Source organism: Ranitomeya variabilis, chromosome 2, assembly GCF_051348905.1.
Source record: "Ranitomeya variabilis isolate aRanVar5 chromosome 2, aRanVar5.hap1, whole genome shotgun sequence".
Classification (NCBI taxonomy): domain Eukaryota; kingdom Metazoa; phylum Chordata; class Amphibia; order Anura; family Dendrobatidae; genus Ranitomeya; species Ranitomeya variabilis.
The window spans coordinates 467,623,369-467,642,410 of NC_135233.1; the positions used below are offsets into that span (position 1 = coordinate 467,623,369).

At 43.2% G+C, this 19,042-nt stretch overlaps 1 protein-coding gene across 18 annotated transcripts in view; it reads right to left on the reverse strand.

The window, feature by feature from the left end:
- MARK2 (microtubule affinity regulating kinase 2) overlaps positions 1–19,042 on the reverse strand; it is a 164,552-nt gene that overhangs the window by 60,104 nt on the left and 85,406 nt on the right. For all 18 annotated transcript variants that reach the window (XM_077287631.1, XM_077287625.1, XM_077287629.1 and 15 more), the window contains 2 exons: positions 2,173–2,370; positions 434–487 (listed from right to left, as the gene is read on the reverse strand). In XM_077287631.1, coding sequence (XP_077143746.1) covers positions 434–487; positions 2,173–2,370 — 252 coding nt within the window. The remainder of the gene's footprint in view (positions 1–433; positions 488–2,172; positions 2,371–19,042) is intronic.

The window sequence follows — 19,042 nt, forward strand, 5'->3', positions numbered from 1 at the left end:
AGTCCGCTTCTTAATAAAACTGATGCATCATTTGCTATCCGCGCAAAAGACTAGTAGTATCAACATTCCAGAAAGTGAGCCTTATAAAGGAGTAGCTAGAAATATGTTTTATGGTTGGTCGCGCTGCTCAATTACAATCGTTATTTTCTGGCATTAAAGTAATCAGCGTAATAATTGATCAGTGCAAATGCAGGAAATGATCAACAATAAAACTGCTATAAAACCTGCCAATAACAAGAGAACGATAAGTTTTGCTTGGAGCAGAATTCACATAACAACATTGGAAACTTACTAGCATTGCTAAAAAGCACAAGTCGCTAGAGAAGAGTGCCAAATATTCTCTGTGCAGTCTAAAATGGGTTGTATAGATGGAATCCCACAACAAAAAAATAAAAAATAAATATAGCAAAGACCCCCTCTTTTTCATACATACCTTTTGCAAACTAGAAGAATTTAGTTGTGTCTTGTCTATAATTTTTACAGCAACCTAAAAGCAAAACACAAGAAATTGAGACACACATTGATAAAACTGACCTGTCGGCAAATTTATAGTCCCCGCAGCTGTTTGACCACTGCAACACATGCAGGGATTATCTGTTTGTTGGGCAATCCCTGCATGTGTTGCCGCTGTCGAACAGCCATGAGACGTTCAGCCGTGGAGACTGGAACATATTGTTCAAGCACAACGAAGACACTTGGTTAGCACACGAGCATGCTCAGATAACACCTTATCCGAGCGCGTTCGCTCATCACTAGCCATAACTTCTACTTTCCAGAATACCCTTTTAAGGCATCAGACAACACAATAATTAGCGTTGTCAGTGTTTGGCAATCATGCAATACCATCATTTGAATGCAGCATTATTTATGATTAAGACTAAGAGTGTGGACTATGACTGACCGCCAACGAAGCCCGGATATTCAATGGGGCCCATAACGCAAAGGCTTACCCTTTTAATTTTTCACACACACGGTCTCTGCATTTTGACATGAGTTTTGTCAAATAAAGACATTTGCCGTGTATTGTTGTTCACCTGAGGTTGCATTAACACAATTTATAGATCTTCAAAGGGCCTGATTTTTTTTTTTCCATTATGTTCTTTTACGTAAAACCATAAAATAAAAAGGAGATATACTTAGTTGGTCTCATGACTGTATGCAACTACTTGACAGTACAGCTAAATTTGTCTGAAAGGCTGCCAAAAACCATTTCTATAAGCCTCATGGTAATCCTTTTTTTTAGCATACATTTATTCTGAAAAGTGCAAACAACACCCTGCTTCAAAATGTATGCTCACAAGAGTTTATGGACACAATGGCCAGAGTGTTACCAACAGCAAACAAGAAATGTACAGTGAAATTTACTCTTGGTTTCCAGGATCTGTGACAACTAAGGTGGATCCATTATAAAACATACTTTAAAAGTCGCCCGAGATGGAGCCACACAGGAGACTAGTCGGACAGGCCTGTTGCAATGGAGTGGTGAGTCTCTGCCTGCATGTACGGATAGAGACCAGTCAGACACTGGCAGTGGGCAGGGAGACGTTGCCTGTCCGACACTGGCAGTGGGCAGGGAGACGTTGCCTGTGAGTAGTCTGTCCGACACTGGCAGTGGGCAGGGAGACGTTGCCTGTGAGTAGTCTGTCCGACACTGGCAGTGGGCAGGGAGACGTTGCCTGTGAGTAGTCTGTCCGACACTGGCAGTGGGCAGGGAGACGTTGCCTGTGAGTAGTCTGTCCGAAACTGGCAGTGGGCAGGGAGACGTTGCCTGCGAGTAGTCTGTCCGACACTGGCAGTGGGCAGGGAGACGTTGCCTGTGAGTAGTCTGTCCGACACTGGCAGTGGGCAGGGAGACGTTGCCTGTGAGAAGTCTGTCCGATACTGGCAGTGGGCAGGGAGACGTTGCCTGTGAGTAGTCTGTCCGACTAGACTCCTGCCTGGCTTGGTCCCTGTTGGCTTTTAAAGTATGTTTTTCTCTAAAATGTTGCAGCGGTTCAGTGTAATACATAAGTGGCAGAGATCATGCTGCCCGTGGATCAGGCTACATGTATCAACTGTCAGGATCCAGATGAAAAACAAAAGTTAAAAGATTTTTAAAAAATTAAATATAAATACACATATTAATGAGACCGATTTTGAGATCCTACCAAATTAGAACCAAAACATTCTTACCTCTTTCCCAGTTAACACATGCCGAGCTAGCTTGACCTTGGCAAAATTGCCCTTGCCAATGGTTTTCAGAAGACGGTAGTTCCCTATATGTGGCTGCTCATCTGCAGAGGTTGGAATGGAGGTGCGACATCTCAGCATATTGGGTTTGCTATTGCCGCCCCCACTACTTGTCTTTGAGTCGCCGTGACCCAACACAGGCTGAAAAAGTTTATAAGAAAACGTTTGAGTCACTTTGAAACACAATACTACAATGGAGAGCTTTTAGGCAGACAGATACAATTTTTTACAGGTATTTACATAAAAGAAATAACTGAACTTAAACACAGTTACGAGAAAAACGGACCAATTTTCATCAGAATTTTGTCACAGTTTCATCAGTTTTTTCCAAAGATGAGAAGAAAAAAAAAAAAAAAGTTTCTCTTAAGAAAAAAAAAAAAAAAAAAAAAGACAGCACATGGACAGCATCTGAATGTGGTGCGATTTTTTTCAAGGACCCGTAGATTTCATTTCATCTGACACTCGGACCAATATTGGATTTGTACGTCACTGCGATTTTGCATGGGCTAATCGGTTCACAAAAAAAAGTCACTGAGATGTAAACAGCCCCATAGACCATCACAGGTGAAAAATGCAGAGAGCACTTGTACTTGAAAAACAGACATGTGAATAAGGTCTTAGATGATCTCAGAGACTCAAACACCAACGAGCTTTAATGTGTACAGCAGCAATGTTAGTTTTAGCTATTACGAGTAAAAATATTGTTTTATTTTGCATATTCTAACAGACAAATGCAGTAGATAATTATGGGGGTAGGGGGTCAAGCCCTTTAATAAATCAATTAAAAACTTTTAACCCCACAGAATGTTGAAACCCCCCTCACAAAATTATAAAAAGAAAATGGATTTTCAGTGATTCTTTTAGATGATATGTTATCAAATGCAAAAACTAGGAAGCCAGAAAGCAATATAGGCGTGAGATCTCCTTGTATGAAACATTTTAGGTGCTATGTTGTAAACTATAATAATCAGGGCTGTGGAATCGGAGTCAGAGAGTAGGAGTCGGAGCCCACTTTGGTGGAGTCGGAGCCCACTTTGGTGGAGTCGGAGCCCACTTTGGTGGAGTCGGAGCCCACTTTGGTGGAGTCGGAGCCCACTTTGGTGGAGTCGGAGCCCACTTTGGTGGAGTCGGAGCCCACTTTGGTGGAGTCGGAGCCCACTTTGGTGGAGTCGGAGCCCACTTTGGTGGAGTCGGAGCCCACTTTGGTGGAGTCGGAGCCCACTTTGGTGGAGTCGGAGCCCACTTTGGTGGAGTCGGAGCCCACTTTGGTGGAGTCGGAGCCCACTTTGGTGGAGTCGGAGCCCACTTTGGTGGAGTCGGAGCCCACTTTGGCGGAGTCGGAGCCCACTTTGGCGGAGTCGGAGTCATGGAAATTGAAGAGTCGGAAGTTTGGCTTAGCGACTCCACAACCCTGGCAGGGCTGTGGAGTCGGAGTCGTGCAGTCGGAGCCCATTTTGGTGGAGTCGGAGTCCGAGTCGGTGTTGGAGTTTTGCCTTACCGACTTCCACAGCACTGATAATAACCATGACCATTTTTCGACCCAAGGTAATAAAGAAAAAAAATTAAAACAGATGTAGGACATGTCTTGATTAGAGATGAGCGAATTTGCATGTGTCGTGACTGTGACACAGCTGCGTCGGTGACGATCAACTGATGGGCCAGCGCGATCCAGGAAGCCGGGTTCCCTCTGCAGCTTGCTGAATAAGAGGGAACCCGAGCAAATTCGCTCATCTCTAGTCTTGATACAGTTAAAGGGAGTGGGTAATTAGAAAACTACCCATTGATTAAATTAAGATTTTATGTGCTATATTTTTATTTTTCATATCAATTTAAAAAAAATCTTAATAGTCACAGTTCTGTGGCGGTCACTTTTCAGTGGTCTCATTAATCACAGATATTATTACAATGAAAGGCAACACTATATATATGTATGTATATCTATCTATCTATCTATCTATCTATCTATATATATATAACACAGGATCACATCATTCACAATGGGTAATTGTTGCAGCTCACGTCCTCCCCCTGCCTGTACAGTGACCTCTGCACAGATGACGGAGCATGCCTAGAAAACTGTATTCTGTATAATGTTTTCTGTGATCCAGTCACTGCTATTAAGCAAATCTTTGAATGCTGAAAATCTGGTCTAAAAGAAATCTCATTCACACTCTGCAGGGAAAATGCATAACATAAATTTACCAATGCCGTGATTTTAAAATCTGGACTTTTCCTCACATCATCTGCAGTGGTATTCATCACTGTGGAGTTCACATCAGATAAATCAGCAGTGGAAAGGTCCTATGGGAAAGTACCCTAAATATTCCTAATGTTTAATTTAATTGCACGATAGTAAAACAAAAACTATCAGTCATAAAATAGAAAATGGGCTAAAATATGATACAAAATTATGTAAGAAAAATTATAAGGAACAAAAAAAACAAAAGAAAAATCTATTTTCATGCCTCAGATTAGATTTTCCATCAGCCGGTAAGAAACACAACAATTCAAGGGCGATCAGTGACTCAGGTAAAGCCGGATGAAAGACAAGCCTGAGCAAGATATATGACGGATAGGGGCTGGGCGTGCGTTTCCATAGCTCTTATAACCAGATAGATACGGAGCTAATTGCAAAGAATGAAGCAGCAGAGACGGGTAGGAGGGAGGAGAGGAGAAAAGTTATTCAAGGTTGATCTCCATGCAGTCACTCTACTGTAGGGAATGTAGAGGAGGATATGGAGGAGGGGAGACTTCCCAAGAAATTAGGAGATGCACAGGGGGGGAAAAAGAGCCAGCTGATGACCTGCTAGAGATCCTAAATACTGGACACATGCTTACAATACGCTCCATGCTCCAGGCGGTGCTCAGCATTCATCTAGTCAGTTCTCGGTTTTGAAATGTACCTTTGGCTATACTACTATCTATTTTTTTTTTTTCACATCAATATACAAGATTCACTTTTGAACGATTACATATTTTAGCTTTTTTTTTTTACGAATAACTAAATTAATAGTCAAGTTGTAAAATTCATTCCATGCTTTACTCTCCTCTGCAACTTTATCCCTGACCTGTCTGGTGTGTTTCTTGGTCTTTGTGATGGGAACCCGAATACAAATACAGGTCACAATTTTCAGATTTATATATATATTTAATATATATGATTTAAAATAAATCAGTAAACCATGTATAATTTCCTTTACACTTCACAAATACTTGCTACTTTGTGTTGGTATAGCACATAAAATCACAATAAAATACATTTAAATATCTGAGTGTGACGCGAAAAAAAATGTGGAAGAGTTCACGGGGTATGAATACTTTTTCAAGGCACACAACTTCTATAATATATATCTATATATTATATGCATATACACGTATGTATGTATGTATCAGACCATTCACAATACGTGATGGATACAACTTTCCTCCCTTGCGGTAGTCTGTAAATCTCCCCTTGAACCATGCTTAAAGGATTATTCATGCGATGGCTGTAAAGTATATATATGAAAGCTGAGCAGTAACCCCAGCAAGATGGCCACTTCTCATAATCACGAAATAAAACATAAATAAATTAAAAAAACTAGAAAAAAAAAAAGTTTCGCTATCTGGTTTAAATTAGCAAACCAGAAAAATACAGGTGATACATTCCCTTTACGTTTAACATGTTGAGTACCAGTAATGCCATATTTGACTGAAGCGTTGCATTTATTTGGCTGTCTGCACATAAGCTTATAAAACAGATTTCTTTGTCTCTTGGAGCACTAAATCCCTTTAAAGGTCTTTTTAAGATATAAACTGCAAATCTCCCCCGCTAAAGCCTCTTAAAGCTCGTTGATTCACAACATTGTGGCTAATATAAAGTAGCAGAGAATCCCATTACAGGAGACGCGCTGTAAAGCTACTACAGACCTACAGGACTTGCCTGGCGCTGCTCTCACTGTTTAACCTTCAGGGTTTTCCTAGGAAAGACATTTATCACCTATTAAGAGGATAGGTGACCACATCGAGCACAACAAAGGGGATCCCAAACCCCCACTCATCCTCACTGTGGCTGGGACAGAATAGAGTGGCATGGATATGAGGACAGCTGTTCCTCCATTCATGGTTAAGAATACACACTTAGTTGTGCAGTTTCCTAGCCAAAAATGCACCTTAACGAGAATCGATCGACTATATGACTAGTTATTTGCCGGCCTGACAAACAAGGACGTGAACAGACCAATCACTCCCAGACAGTGTCACGTTATCAGCAGAGCAATGTGCTGCTGAAAAGTGTTTTTTTTTTTTTTACCCAGAATAAAATATTTATCAGGTGATTGTCAATCTGTTTACACCTGTGGATAATTGAGAATGAACATTCTTACAATTGCACATTCATAAATTGTGCACTCGTCGAAATGCCGTCATTAGGGACTGACGGAGATAGATTAACGTTGTATTCCCCCATGTCATAGACATTGAAAGGATGGACCGTGTTCATCCAAGGCCAAGATCAATCCTGACCGCAGTGAGGGGAAATAGGGAATTGGGGGGCCACCGTTTAAGATCAGTGCAGCCTCCGCATTCAGATAATTATCACCTATTCTTTCATAGGAAAACTCCTTTAAAGAGTCAGTGTATTTACGACCATCATAATTACAGAAATTCATTTTGCTAATTTATTGTCGGTGCCAATTTAATGGCTATAATAGTGATGCCAATAAAGCTGGATTCACAATTCCACTTTTCGTTGTCCAAGTACGGACCGCGATGCATGGATTGGCCATAGGTCTACAGACCAAAACTTGACAAAATATATCCCCTATGGGGCTGCTGAGTCTGACATACAGTCTGAATCATGGCACACGATTCTCTGGATGCAGCCTAAAAGAAATACAAGCCCTTCGTATAGATTTGGCATCTCTTTGGCTATGTGCACAATACGCTGTAGGTGCAACAATAATAATATTAGCAAATGACTAATTAGAAATGTAGTACAGTTCTTCTGATTGACTATGTCATTTACCCCAAGTGCAGGGCATTGCGATAGCTTAGAAATCCATGGTTACGGCCACTCACATAGTGACAGTGGTCATAACCATGGATAGCCAAGCTACTGCAATGATCTGCACATGAAGTAAGTGATATAGCGAATCAGAAGAACTATACTACATTTCTAATTGGAGGTATTTGCTAATATTATTACACTTACTTCATATTAGGATAGGATCTTGGAGAAGGGAAGAGTTTTTGCTCAGTTTCTGATGCAAAAATTCTGCAGAAAGACCCGGTGAGCAAATAGCCTTAGGCTTCTTTTACATATGCCTTGTTTTTTGCGGGCCGCATTGCTGTAATTTTCACGCTCTGCCGCAAAAACACGCCAAGTGTAAAAGATGCCTTAGATGGAAAATAATTCATTTTTCCCTCCACAAATAGTGTGATATGTGTCCAAAGGCTGTACGAGTGTAAAGCAGAACCGCAGTACCAACTGCAGCCCATGGGCATGATATGTGCAGTTTCTGAAGGAAAAAAAACACTAAGAAAAAGATCACTTTCTAAATCTGAAAAACAAATCCATCATTAAAGACTGAAGAAGAGGTGCAGAATTTCTCAGTGCTGCACTTGTTTGTGAGCAGAAGATACTACAGTCATTCAAGGGCACCATCCATTAAATATCCTCTGTATACTCCCATAACACAGAATGGGCAGAATCTCTACCTTGCAGTGTCCCAGTTCTGATTCATGTCGCTGGTATCACCTCCAATCTGAAAATATACGGTTTCCCTTTTTGGCAATAACATGATAATCCTGACTTTTTGGCTCCTTTATGAGTAGAACTAGCCACATTATACTAAAAACCTGTGGCAGATGGTGATCTTGGCATAAAAAGAAGCTCTCACATGCAAAATCTGGTTGTCATTCAACTCCATCACTCTGGAAATCCATGATAATTAAATGTGTGCGATTTCAGCAAGTGAGGTACAAGGATACTAAATGTCCAGACTAATCCAATAAAGTTTGGCTCCCCTCTATACAAATGCAATAGCTGCCAGGCAAATGCTCAGTTCCCTACCAAGACCACCATAATCATACACCCCCAGCTATGCCTGCATGTCATTTTTAATGTGGAAAGGGGTATAAATTTTTGCCAAAAACCCCGGGAACAAAGGTCAAAATCTAAAACAGGACTAATGTTACTTCAGCATATGCCGCACAGAGGACAACATAGGGTGTGCACGCACGTCTTTCAGGCAGATTCCGCTGGAAAGAGATTAAAAAATGTTAAGGAAAAAAAGAAATTAAAAAAAATATATATATTATTTATTTTTTTTTACCACTTCAGGCTTTGGAAGCCATGATGCATATAAAACAAGTGACCTGACCATTCTTTAGGCGGCTTCCACTTGGAAGCTAAACAAGGTTAAAAAATAAATAATATATATATAAAAAAAAAAAAAGGCGACAAAGAAGATGCTTTAAGAAAACTGTATTTTTCCTAAAGTATCTTCTGCTTTGAAAACTCAGAGGGTAGGCTGGCATCTAAAATACGCCATGTGCACATACCCCTTGCAATGGCCGAATCAGATCCTCAAAACGGACGAGAATAGGGCATACATACTCAGTCTTAGGCCGGTTTCACACGTCAGTGGCTCCGGTACGTGAGGTGACAGTTTCCTCACGTACCGGAGCCACTGACACACGTAGACCCATAAAAATCAATGCATCTGTGCAGATGCCATTGATTTTTTGCGGACCGTGTCTCCATGTGCCAAACACGGAGACATGTCAGTGTTCGTGGGAGCGCACGTATTACACGGACCCATTAAAGTCAATGGGTCCGTGAAAAACACGGACCACACACGGACCTTTTCCGTGTGCAGTCCGTGTGGCGTGCAGGAGACAGCGCTACAGTAAGCGCTGTCCCCCCCACATGGTGCTGAAGCCGCGATTCATATCTTCCCTGCAGCAGCGTTTGCTGCATAGAAGATATGAATAATAGTGTTTAAAATAAACATCTATCTGTCCCCCGCCCTCCCACCCCCTGTGCCCCCCCCCCCCCGCTGTTCTGAAAATACTCACTCGCTTCCCTCGTTGGCTGTCGCTGCTTCCTGGTCTGGCCGCCCCTTCTACTGTATGCGGTCACGTGGGGTGGAGCCACCTATAGGGGTGGAGCCGCCTATTCATGACTGTAAATGAGCGACCCCACGTGACCGCATACAGGAGAAGATGGGGCCAGACCAGGAAGCAGCGACAGCCAACGAGGGAGCGGGTGAGTATTTTCAGAACAGCGGGGGGGGGGGGGGGGGGGTGCGCACAGGGGGTGGGAGGGCGGCGGACAGATAGATCTTTCTTTTAAACACTATTATTCATATCTTCTATGCAGCAAACGCTGCTGCACAGAAGATATGAATGGCGGCTTCAGCACGATGCAGTGTACCACACGCGTGGGTACCACACGCTCCGTGTGGTACCCACTCGGCACACGTGTGCCGCACGTATGGCCTACGTGAGCTCACGGGCACACGGACACGGATAACTCCGGTACCGATTTTTTTCCGGTACCGGAATTATCTGGACGTGTGGGACAGCCCTTACGGATCGGACACATGGATCAGTTTTCAAAACGTATATCTCTGCAGATCAATGAAACCCACAAAGTGCAGGAGACTGACTGCAGCTGCGCGGATGGCAGGAGAAGACTGCAGATGCTAAGTATAACACTAAGTGCAGGGGCCTTGCATTAGTAGCACCACTCCAATGCTGCATTAAAAAAAAACTGCTTGAGTGGTGCTTTAAAAATAATCTTTCAAATATAATAATATTTAAAGGGGCTGTTCAGGATTGTGGTAAAAGTCTGCAGTTAAGGTACCGTCACATTTAGCGACGCTGCAGCGATCAAGACAACGATGCCAATCGCTGCAGCATCGCTGTTTCGTCGTTGTGTGGTCGCTGGAGAGCTGTCACACAGAGAGCTCTCCAGCGACCAACGATGCCGAAGTCCCCGGGTAACCAGGGTAAACATTGGGTTACTAAGCGCAGGGCCGCGCTTAGTAACCCGATGTTTACCCTGGTTACCAGTGGTAAATGTAAAAAAACCCAAACACTACATACTTACATTCCGGTGTCTGTCGGGTCCCCCGGCGTCCGCTTCCTTGCACTGTGTCAGTGCCGGCCGTAAAGCACAGCGGTGACGTCACCGCTGTGCTCTGCTTTACGGCCGGCCGGCGCTGACACAGTGCAGGACAGCAGAACGCTGGAGGACGCCACAGACACCGGAATGTGAGTATGTAGTGTTTTTTTTTTACATTTACACTGGTAACCAGGGTAAACATCGAGTTACTAAGCGCGGCCCTGCGCTTAGTAACCCGATGTTTACCCTGGTTACAAGTGAAGACATCGCTGAATCGGCGTCACACACGCAGATTCAGCGATGTCTGCGGGAGATCCAGCGACAAAATAAAGTTCTGGACTTTCTGCTCCGACCAACGATGGCACAGCAGGATCCTGATCGCTGCTGCGTGTCAAACACAACGATATCGCTATCCAGGACGCTGCAACGTCACGGATCGATAGCGATATCGTTGTTAAGTTGTTAAGTGTGAAGGTACCTTTACACTATGTCACTGCAGACTTGTGAATCCAAACAGTGATTTGCACACTTTCGGCCACATTCCAACTAGACGTATACGGCTCATCTAGTCGGCATGTGACTGCATATATGTAAATCGCATACTTGCAGTCACCGGCTCGTCCTCTCCCGGGATAGGAGAATCCTGAGAACGTGCCCACTGTAAGGATCTACAAGTCTGCAGTTACATCGATTGACTGCAGACTTGAACTGTAAGCCTGGACAACCCCTTTAACACAATCGGAATCTGCGCCATTCTTTCCAGTAACATGAAAGAGACCATGACAGAACCCGATAGACATTATCGACTCATGATGGCATCTATTGGTCAAAATTGCTGTCAGGCAAGTGAAGGACCTGTCAAGTGCAGTTGCTTCTTTTAGAAGTGCCCATGTGGACAGAGCCTAAAGCATGTGAAGTTTTTCAATGGTGTATACCTACCCATAGCTAGCTACTAAATATCAAAATAATCTGTATTCATTCTAATGTTTTCCCCCACTAATTGTTCTCTGGGTGTAAGCGGGGAAAAATCTATTAACAAAAAACAAACCAACCTTATTTGAACTCCCATAGCGACAAAATAAGACATAAGAGCAAAGAATAAGTGATAAGGCACTGTCCAGCCCGAAGGTAGAATTTCACTTTTACTTAGTAGTAATATTTTGCTGCAGGAAGGTTAAAGTAGAGATGTGCAAGTGTGCTAATAAAAGAAGCCTTGCTCCAGAATAAAGAAGTTCATCCATTACCAAAAGGTTCTCGCCAATATAAGAAGCTGGACCCGACATGTTTATTCCATTAGTGAGACGGCCACAGGGCTCATGGCTGAAGATTTACATGGATCCGTGAATAATCGCGGTTAATATGAAATAGACTAAGAAATACATCATGTCTGAGCCTCAGTAATAAAGGCTACACCAAGGATTAATTGTTACGCCAGGGGTGGACTATATAATGTGCCCATTTGCTGGTTTGGAGCTGGAAGTGGCCCTATTACTTCTTGGGCCCTTGTGCGGTGGCACAGGCTGCACCAATGCTTCGTCCACCCCGGCTAGCTGTGGCTGCAGAAACGGATAGATGTTACAAGAAAGAAAAAAAAAAACTTGCAATGCTGCAGAAAAAAAAAGACTTCCTATCATGTTATAAATATGAGATGGCACCAAGTGTAAAGTTCCTCTACAAGGGTGATTTATGCCCTGACTGATCCGATACAAGATCATTTAGAGTCTTTACTTAACGTATCCAACGAATCTATACTGATCACAGATTGATACAATCTGAATGTTTAATGTAAAACCAAGAGGCACAGATGCTCCACTTAGCTCCCTCCTCCCACATGACTGAAAAGCCCAAAGTAGTGCTGGCATCTCTCTGAAAGCTATCAGTTGTTACATGCCAAATTGGGCTTTTTTTTCCCCTTCTTCCTCTTCCCTGGTACCAGATCCATCTTTTTTTATGGATAACCATGGAAACCAATGCATTTCTCAGTCTGTGTTTCATTTTGTGTGGGTGTATGCAAGAGGGCTGAGGGGACTTAGGATTCATTTAAAGCAGGCAGCTCCACAGTGGGGATAGTCCATGCAAAATTACATCGCTGTTCGTAGATTCAGAAAATTATGAACAGGAACGCACACAGACCATTGTCAATCTGTTACAACTCAGAAAGCAGTAATTCATTGTTATGCTATATTTAACAAAACTGTATTCTGAGGAATTATGAAAACTGCTTCGTCTAGAAGTAGGAATGAGGACAGCTCATGTCGGCAGCAGGAATCCAAATATCCCTACGGCCACCATCACGATATCTTGCCACCCTTATAGGGGGCTGGTGTAAGCCCATTTTTATGAGTGCTTATCCTCGCTACTGCAGTCTGTTTTTTAGAGTATTATTATGTGCCTGCTACTGTGAGCAGCCAGGTGGCCTAAACGTGTTACCATGTACTGCAGCGTCTCCGGACATGTCTCCCGTTCAGCACATCTGGGACGTCACTGGTTGGTAATTGCACAGGGAGCTGCCAGCAGTGGATCTTGATGATTTGCTGAAGTGCATTCAGCACAGCAGAATATTCCCCAGACAGCCATTTTTTACCTACACGTACTTCATTGAGATTAATGTGCGAGTCTTATCCAAAATATTATGAGGTGAATAAATGCTGCATTTCTTCCCCTCTACAGGGACACTCTATCCATAAGTATTTCCTTTTTTTTGTTTTGTTTATCTGAACTAGCCCATTCACTAACATTGGTCGGTGCGCTGTCCGTGAAGTATTTCTCACTGACAGCAAACGCATAAAAAAAAAAAAAAAACCCCACAAAAGGCATCTAAAGCAGGCCTAAGGCCAGGTTTCTACATTAAGCTTTTTTTTTTTGCATGTGAAAGTCAGGTTATTGTGATGAGTGTTTGGTCAGTGCTAAATTTTCCAAGTGTTTTTAGTAAGCAAAAAAAAAAAAAATAAAAAAATAAATATTTCTTCCAACCTTAGCCTGATTTATACGGCTTTCTGACTGCATCCTAACAAATAGTCAATGAAAAACAGACTGCACTAGGATGCACCTAGAGTGCCAGCAGTATACTTAAAGAAAACCGGTCATCAAGATGTTATATCAGACTGATGGCATGTATATAGAGGTGCTTTAATGCCGAGTAAGTCCTTACATTTCTTGACATTGACACAGTTGACATTGTATGCTAATTAGCTGCAAGTGCAGTGGGAGGGACAATGCACTTGCAGCTCTCCTACCTCTCACCCTAATCCCTGACAGCTGCCGACCTCCTGTCTCTGATTGATAGATGACAAACATGATTGATCTGAAGAAAGGAGTCAGGCAGCAGTACAGGGAGAAAGGCAGGAGAGATGAAAGAGCACTCCCCACCTCTGCACTTGCAGCTCATTAGCATTAGCATACTATTTCATCTATGGATGTCTCAAAAACAGCAAAACGGATTTCTATAAGGGTATACACAGATGATCAGTAAGCGCTGTGGGTTGGAAGAGGACTACTTGTGCAGCGTCCAACCTGCAGCGTGCACATGTTACAGCATTAGGGATGGGATTTTAAGAAATCACATGCCTACTATGCATCTAGAGAATGCTGCGGCTCACCTGCGGAGACGGACATGCGACACGTCTCTCCAGACCGCAGCATGTCAATTTCTCTTATGGAGATGCTAGTCTCCAAGAGAGAAATTTCATCTATACAATATACTGGACTTTGTGACTCCGCACGGTTCAGTGAACACATGCGGATTCACCTGCGTTCAATAGATGGCAGCGCTTTGGACACAGCAAACATATGCTACATCCAAAGTGCTGCCAGTTCCAGATTGTCTGCACATACCCTAAGAAAGGTAAAGATTTACTCAGCATTACAGCGCCTTTATATGCATGCCATCAGTCTGCAGTATAAAATCCTGACGACAGGTTCTCTTTAAATAGGTCATTTTGATCTGTGACTAGGACATCTGAACAGCACCATAGACTAACGGCTATGCTTTTGTGCTTCTAATAGAGGTAAGTCCCACCTTAAGGTCTCTTACCCATCGCACATTTAAGGCATATTCAGAAGTTAGAAAAAATTGGAGTCCGGCTCAACAGGACTGGATTTTCGTTTTATTTTTCAAAAGAAAAATTTACATGGTGGACATGACCCAGTCGACGTGTTTCGACTGCACTAGACAGTCTTAATGAGTCATGAGTAACACTGTCTACTGCAGACGAAACGCGTCGACTGGGTCATGTCAACCTTGTAAATTTTTCTTTTGTTTGCACCATATTTTCTTTTGAAAAAGAAAAGGAAAATCCAGTCCTGTTCAGCCGGACTCCAATTATTTCTATTTTCCTTGATGTGGGGTCGGGGCGAGGCCGGTGTCTGAGCCCCAGGTGGATGAGCGTGGAGCAACTGGGTGAGCTGGAATTAAGTTTCTATATTCAGAAGTTGAAAACGAAATTGTGAGCATGTCATGGTCCCTGGATATTGCCTGCAGGATCTACACCACTGGCAGGCTTTATAAGGTTGTAACATACCAATAAAATAGGAAGGAAAGCGAGAAGGCTACTGAAAGAGGTCATTATAAGTTATAACGCTCCCATATTTACAAGCTGCAATTCCATTTATAGGTATATATTATAGATTTGCTGATTAGCACACAAGTGAAGGTTCACCAAAGGTGAAATTGTACTTTACAGCATTTAAATAGTAGCGCCCACTTTTTCGACATAGGGTGTCATTTCTAAATTGCCAGATAAGTAAGCTGTAAAGAGTACACAAATCTGATTATTTTAATCCAAAAATAATTACATTTTCCAGAAGACCAGCAAGAAGCCAGCCATGAAACAAGTCTAGTTTCCAAAGGAAGTAGTAGTATGTGTAAACTATATATACATTAAAAAAAAAAAAAAAAGTGGTTCAGCCAAGTCGGTGGTCTGCGGCCCCCTCTCCCTCCCCAGTATAAACCACGGCAAATCGTAAAGGCTGCAGTTATCTACTGGCAGACCACAGTTTGCAGCCCACTGGTCTAACTATAGTCTACGGCAATAACCGAGATTTGTAATGTCAGGAGGCTTAACCTTCGCCCACTACTGAAAACCTTACATTAAACATATAATCCAGGCATATGCTACACATGCTGAAAATATAGGAGGCTATCCATACATCGTGCCTATAAATACTCACCATTTATTATCACCACTTTATTACAACCACCACCCAGAGAAAGAAAGTGAATCACTCTCTGCATGTGAGTCACATTACTATGCAATGCTGCATTATTCACAGAGCAAGCCAGACTACTGGTATTCTGGTGTCTTCACCTGCTCTCCCCTTACCATTGTCATTATCTTGTAAAGACCATTTGCCCCATATCTGGCCTGCAACAAAATAAAAACACCTTTTATTATAGTCCCCTACGAGGCCGTCAGCTCTGATGGGTGTTGCTGGTCTTGGTCCGGCGCCTCCTTTCTTCTTTCAATGCCGTCGTCTTTCTGTGCTTCATGTGGATGACGCGTCCCTACACCGTTCACACAGTGTCCCCGGTATCACGCTCCGGCGCAGGCGCACTTCTCTGCCCTGTTGAGGGCAGAACAAGGTACTGCAGTGTGCAGGCAATGGGAAAGGTGAAAAATCCCCTGCGCATGCACACTGCAGTACTTTATTCTACCCTAGTCAGGGCAGAGAAATGCGCCTGCGCAGGAGCGTAATGCCGGGGACACTGTGTGAACGGCGTAGGGACGCATCATCAACACAGGAGGATGGCACTGAAAGCAGAAGGGAGGCGCCGGACCAAGACCAGCAACACCCACCAGACCCAACCGCCCCGCAGGGGAGTATAATAAAAGCTGTTTTTCTCTTGTCGCAGGCTGCATCGGGGGCAGATATACAGCATTATAGAATGTTGTATATGAGGACTGAAAGGTGGTGGCTGCATCTCATATGGGGCAAAACTGGTGACAAGTTCCCTTTTAAAACATTTATTAATGCGGTTGTCCGGCCTTAGGGCTCATTTCCACATGCGAGGCACACGTCCGTATCTCGCATGTGGAAACCAAGCTCTGGTGCCGGCACTTGGGAGCGGAGCGTGCGGCCGCATAGGAACACATGGAGCTGCACAGCTCCGCTCCAAAGTGCCGGCGCCAGAGCTTGGTTTCCACATGCGAGATACGGACGTGTGCCTCGCATGTGGAAATGAGCCCTTAGGCTACAAGTCTGCGTCACTGATAGCAGTGCAAGAACCGTGGCGCTTTCTGTGAATACACTGCAATGTGCACATAGCGTCTTTTAGAAAAGTGTGAACCAAGTGAGCTTTTCAGGAAGAAGATGCTTCAAGACATTGTTATATTTTGTCCTGAAGCTTCCTTTCGATCGCTATTTGCGACATTTGCAGCCACCAGCTATTTTTATTTCATTTTTTGCTCTATTGAACAAACTAGTAAGCTGCGTGTCGAAATGGAAGCCACCTGGAGAATGGAAACCTAAATGGGTAATAAGAAGACTGAACATTTGCACAGCTAGTTGCTTTTACATTGCAACGCATAGGTTCACATTTTAGCGTTCATTTTACGCCCTTTTCAGGCTGGTTACAGACTGTAAAGAGGTGATGTGCACATGGCGTTAATAACTGTAAATCAGTTTTGTGACAGATGAGACGCTGTAAGCAGAATATAGCCAGGATGCCGTTTTAGTGTGGTAAAAAAATCAGTCAAAAGAAAGCAGTTTTAGCATAAACAGACCAGCTCCGACAGTGCGATCAATGTCTGCATGTTGTTTGGCAGGGTAATTACCGTACTACTGATGTTACATGTTGCTTAAAATGAACTAATATATAAGTTATGCCAAGCAAAGTGATCATATGTACAGCACCTTGGAAATAATGGCGCTTTCAAAATAAATACCGTAATAAGTGTTTGGGAGTTTAGGGGAAAAATAGCTGTCGGCCAGGCGAGTGTCCGGATGACAGCCATCTAATTTGTATGGGGAAAGGGATAGTTTTCAGGAACTAGCAGCATTCATTTTAAGAATATGCTCCATCTGATTATAAGTCTATGTGCACACTTTGCAGATTTGTTGCAGATCCGCAGCGTTTTTTCTGCGCGGAATTGCACCAAATCCGCAAAGGATTGCTCAAGCAATGTTAATCAATGGGAATCCAGAATTAGTGTGCACATGCTGCAGAAAAATCTGTCTTGATTCGCAACGTTTTATTTTCCGCAGCATGTCAATTCTTTTTGCGGATCTGCAGCGTTTCTGCAGCCATTGACTTACATTGAGTCAGTCAAATCCGCAGCCAAACCGCAGGCGTAAAAAGGTTTGCAGATTTGCGTGCCAAAAACGCCACAGAAAGGAAATAATGTCAGAAGGAGGAAGTGTGTGAGCGAAGAGTATGTGCGTGGGTGTCTGCGTGTGCATCTGTCTGCGGGTGTGTGTGTGTGTGTGTGTGTGTACACCCAGGAGTCGTCGGATGGGATTACTACTACCATCCGACTGTCTGCTGCATATATAACAGTGATGGGAGAGTAGTCCATCATGTGACAACTGTGTTCAATATTCTAAAAAAAAATATTTACTTAACTACATGCACAATACATCCTCACCAAACACCTAATCCCCGACGCTCGAGTCTCCTGCAAGCAATCAAAAATAATAAACTAACATATACTCACCTTTCTGCCGTAGTCCATTTAATAACGAGTGTCTCACAGCGATCTCACGTGTAGAACAGTCACATCGGGAAAAGTGACTGCTCTACCTGGCCTCCGGCGATACACTGATAGGAGGTGATCGCTCCGGCAGTGTATCACTGCGGTGCCGCATAAAAAAACGCAGATTTTCAACTGCGTTTTCTGCCAGGAGAGGCAGAAACCGCGCAGAATTTTACACAAGCAAATCCGCAACATGCACACATAGCCTAAGGCCTCTCTCACATCACTGTATAAAATCGAAAGAGTGCAATCTGATAAAAAAAAAAAAAACAGATTGCAAGTGTACCAATTTTATTCCATGAGTCTGTGCTGATCTGTGCCATGCCAGCTCGTACCATGAGAATAGATTGATCGATAGAAATAGATCAGTGAGATATATAATTAGCGCAGTTTCTGTACTTTTATTTATGTAATAAAGAAACAAATTTAAAAAAAATTATGTGGGGTCCCCCCCATATTTCTAACAACCAACAAAGGCTAAGGAGACAGCTGTGGTCTGATATTAATAGGTTGGGAAAGTGCATTGTTATTGGCCTCTCCCCAGCATAATAAGACCAGCCCTCCGCTGCCCCAGAAATAGTGCATCCATTAAATGCGCCAATTCTGGCATTTAGCCTTGGCTCTTTCCGATTGCTCTGGTGCATTGGCAATCGGTGTAATTTTTTTGGAGTTGATGTCAGCCGTGTAATGTCCGCAGACATCAAGCCCAGTAGTTAGTAATGGAGAGGCATCTGTCAGACACCCCCACTACTAACCCTGTGTACAAAAGAAACAAACAAGTATCCTTTATTTATAAAAATCACTCCCCAACAAATTCCCTCTTTTACCATAAAAAATAATCCACAGGGTCCACCGTAACCCAAATAGAGGTCCCCAGTCTTCTTGCTTCAGTCTATGGAGCCCTGTTCAGAGAACCAAGCTGCAACCACTGCCTGTTCTCACTCTGCGTAGCACGGGAATCCGGATGATGTGATGAGCGGTGATGTCAGTAAGTTATCGCAGTTCACAGCGG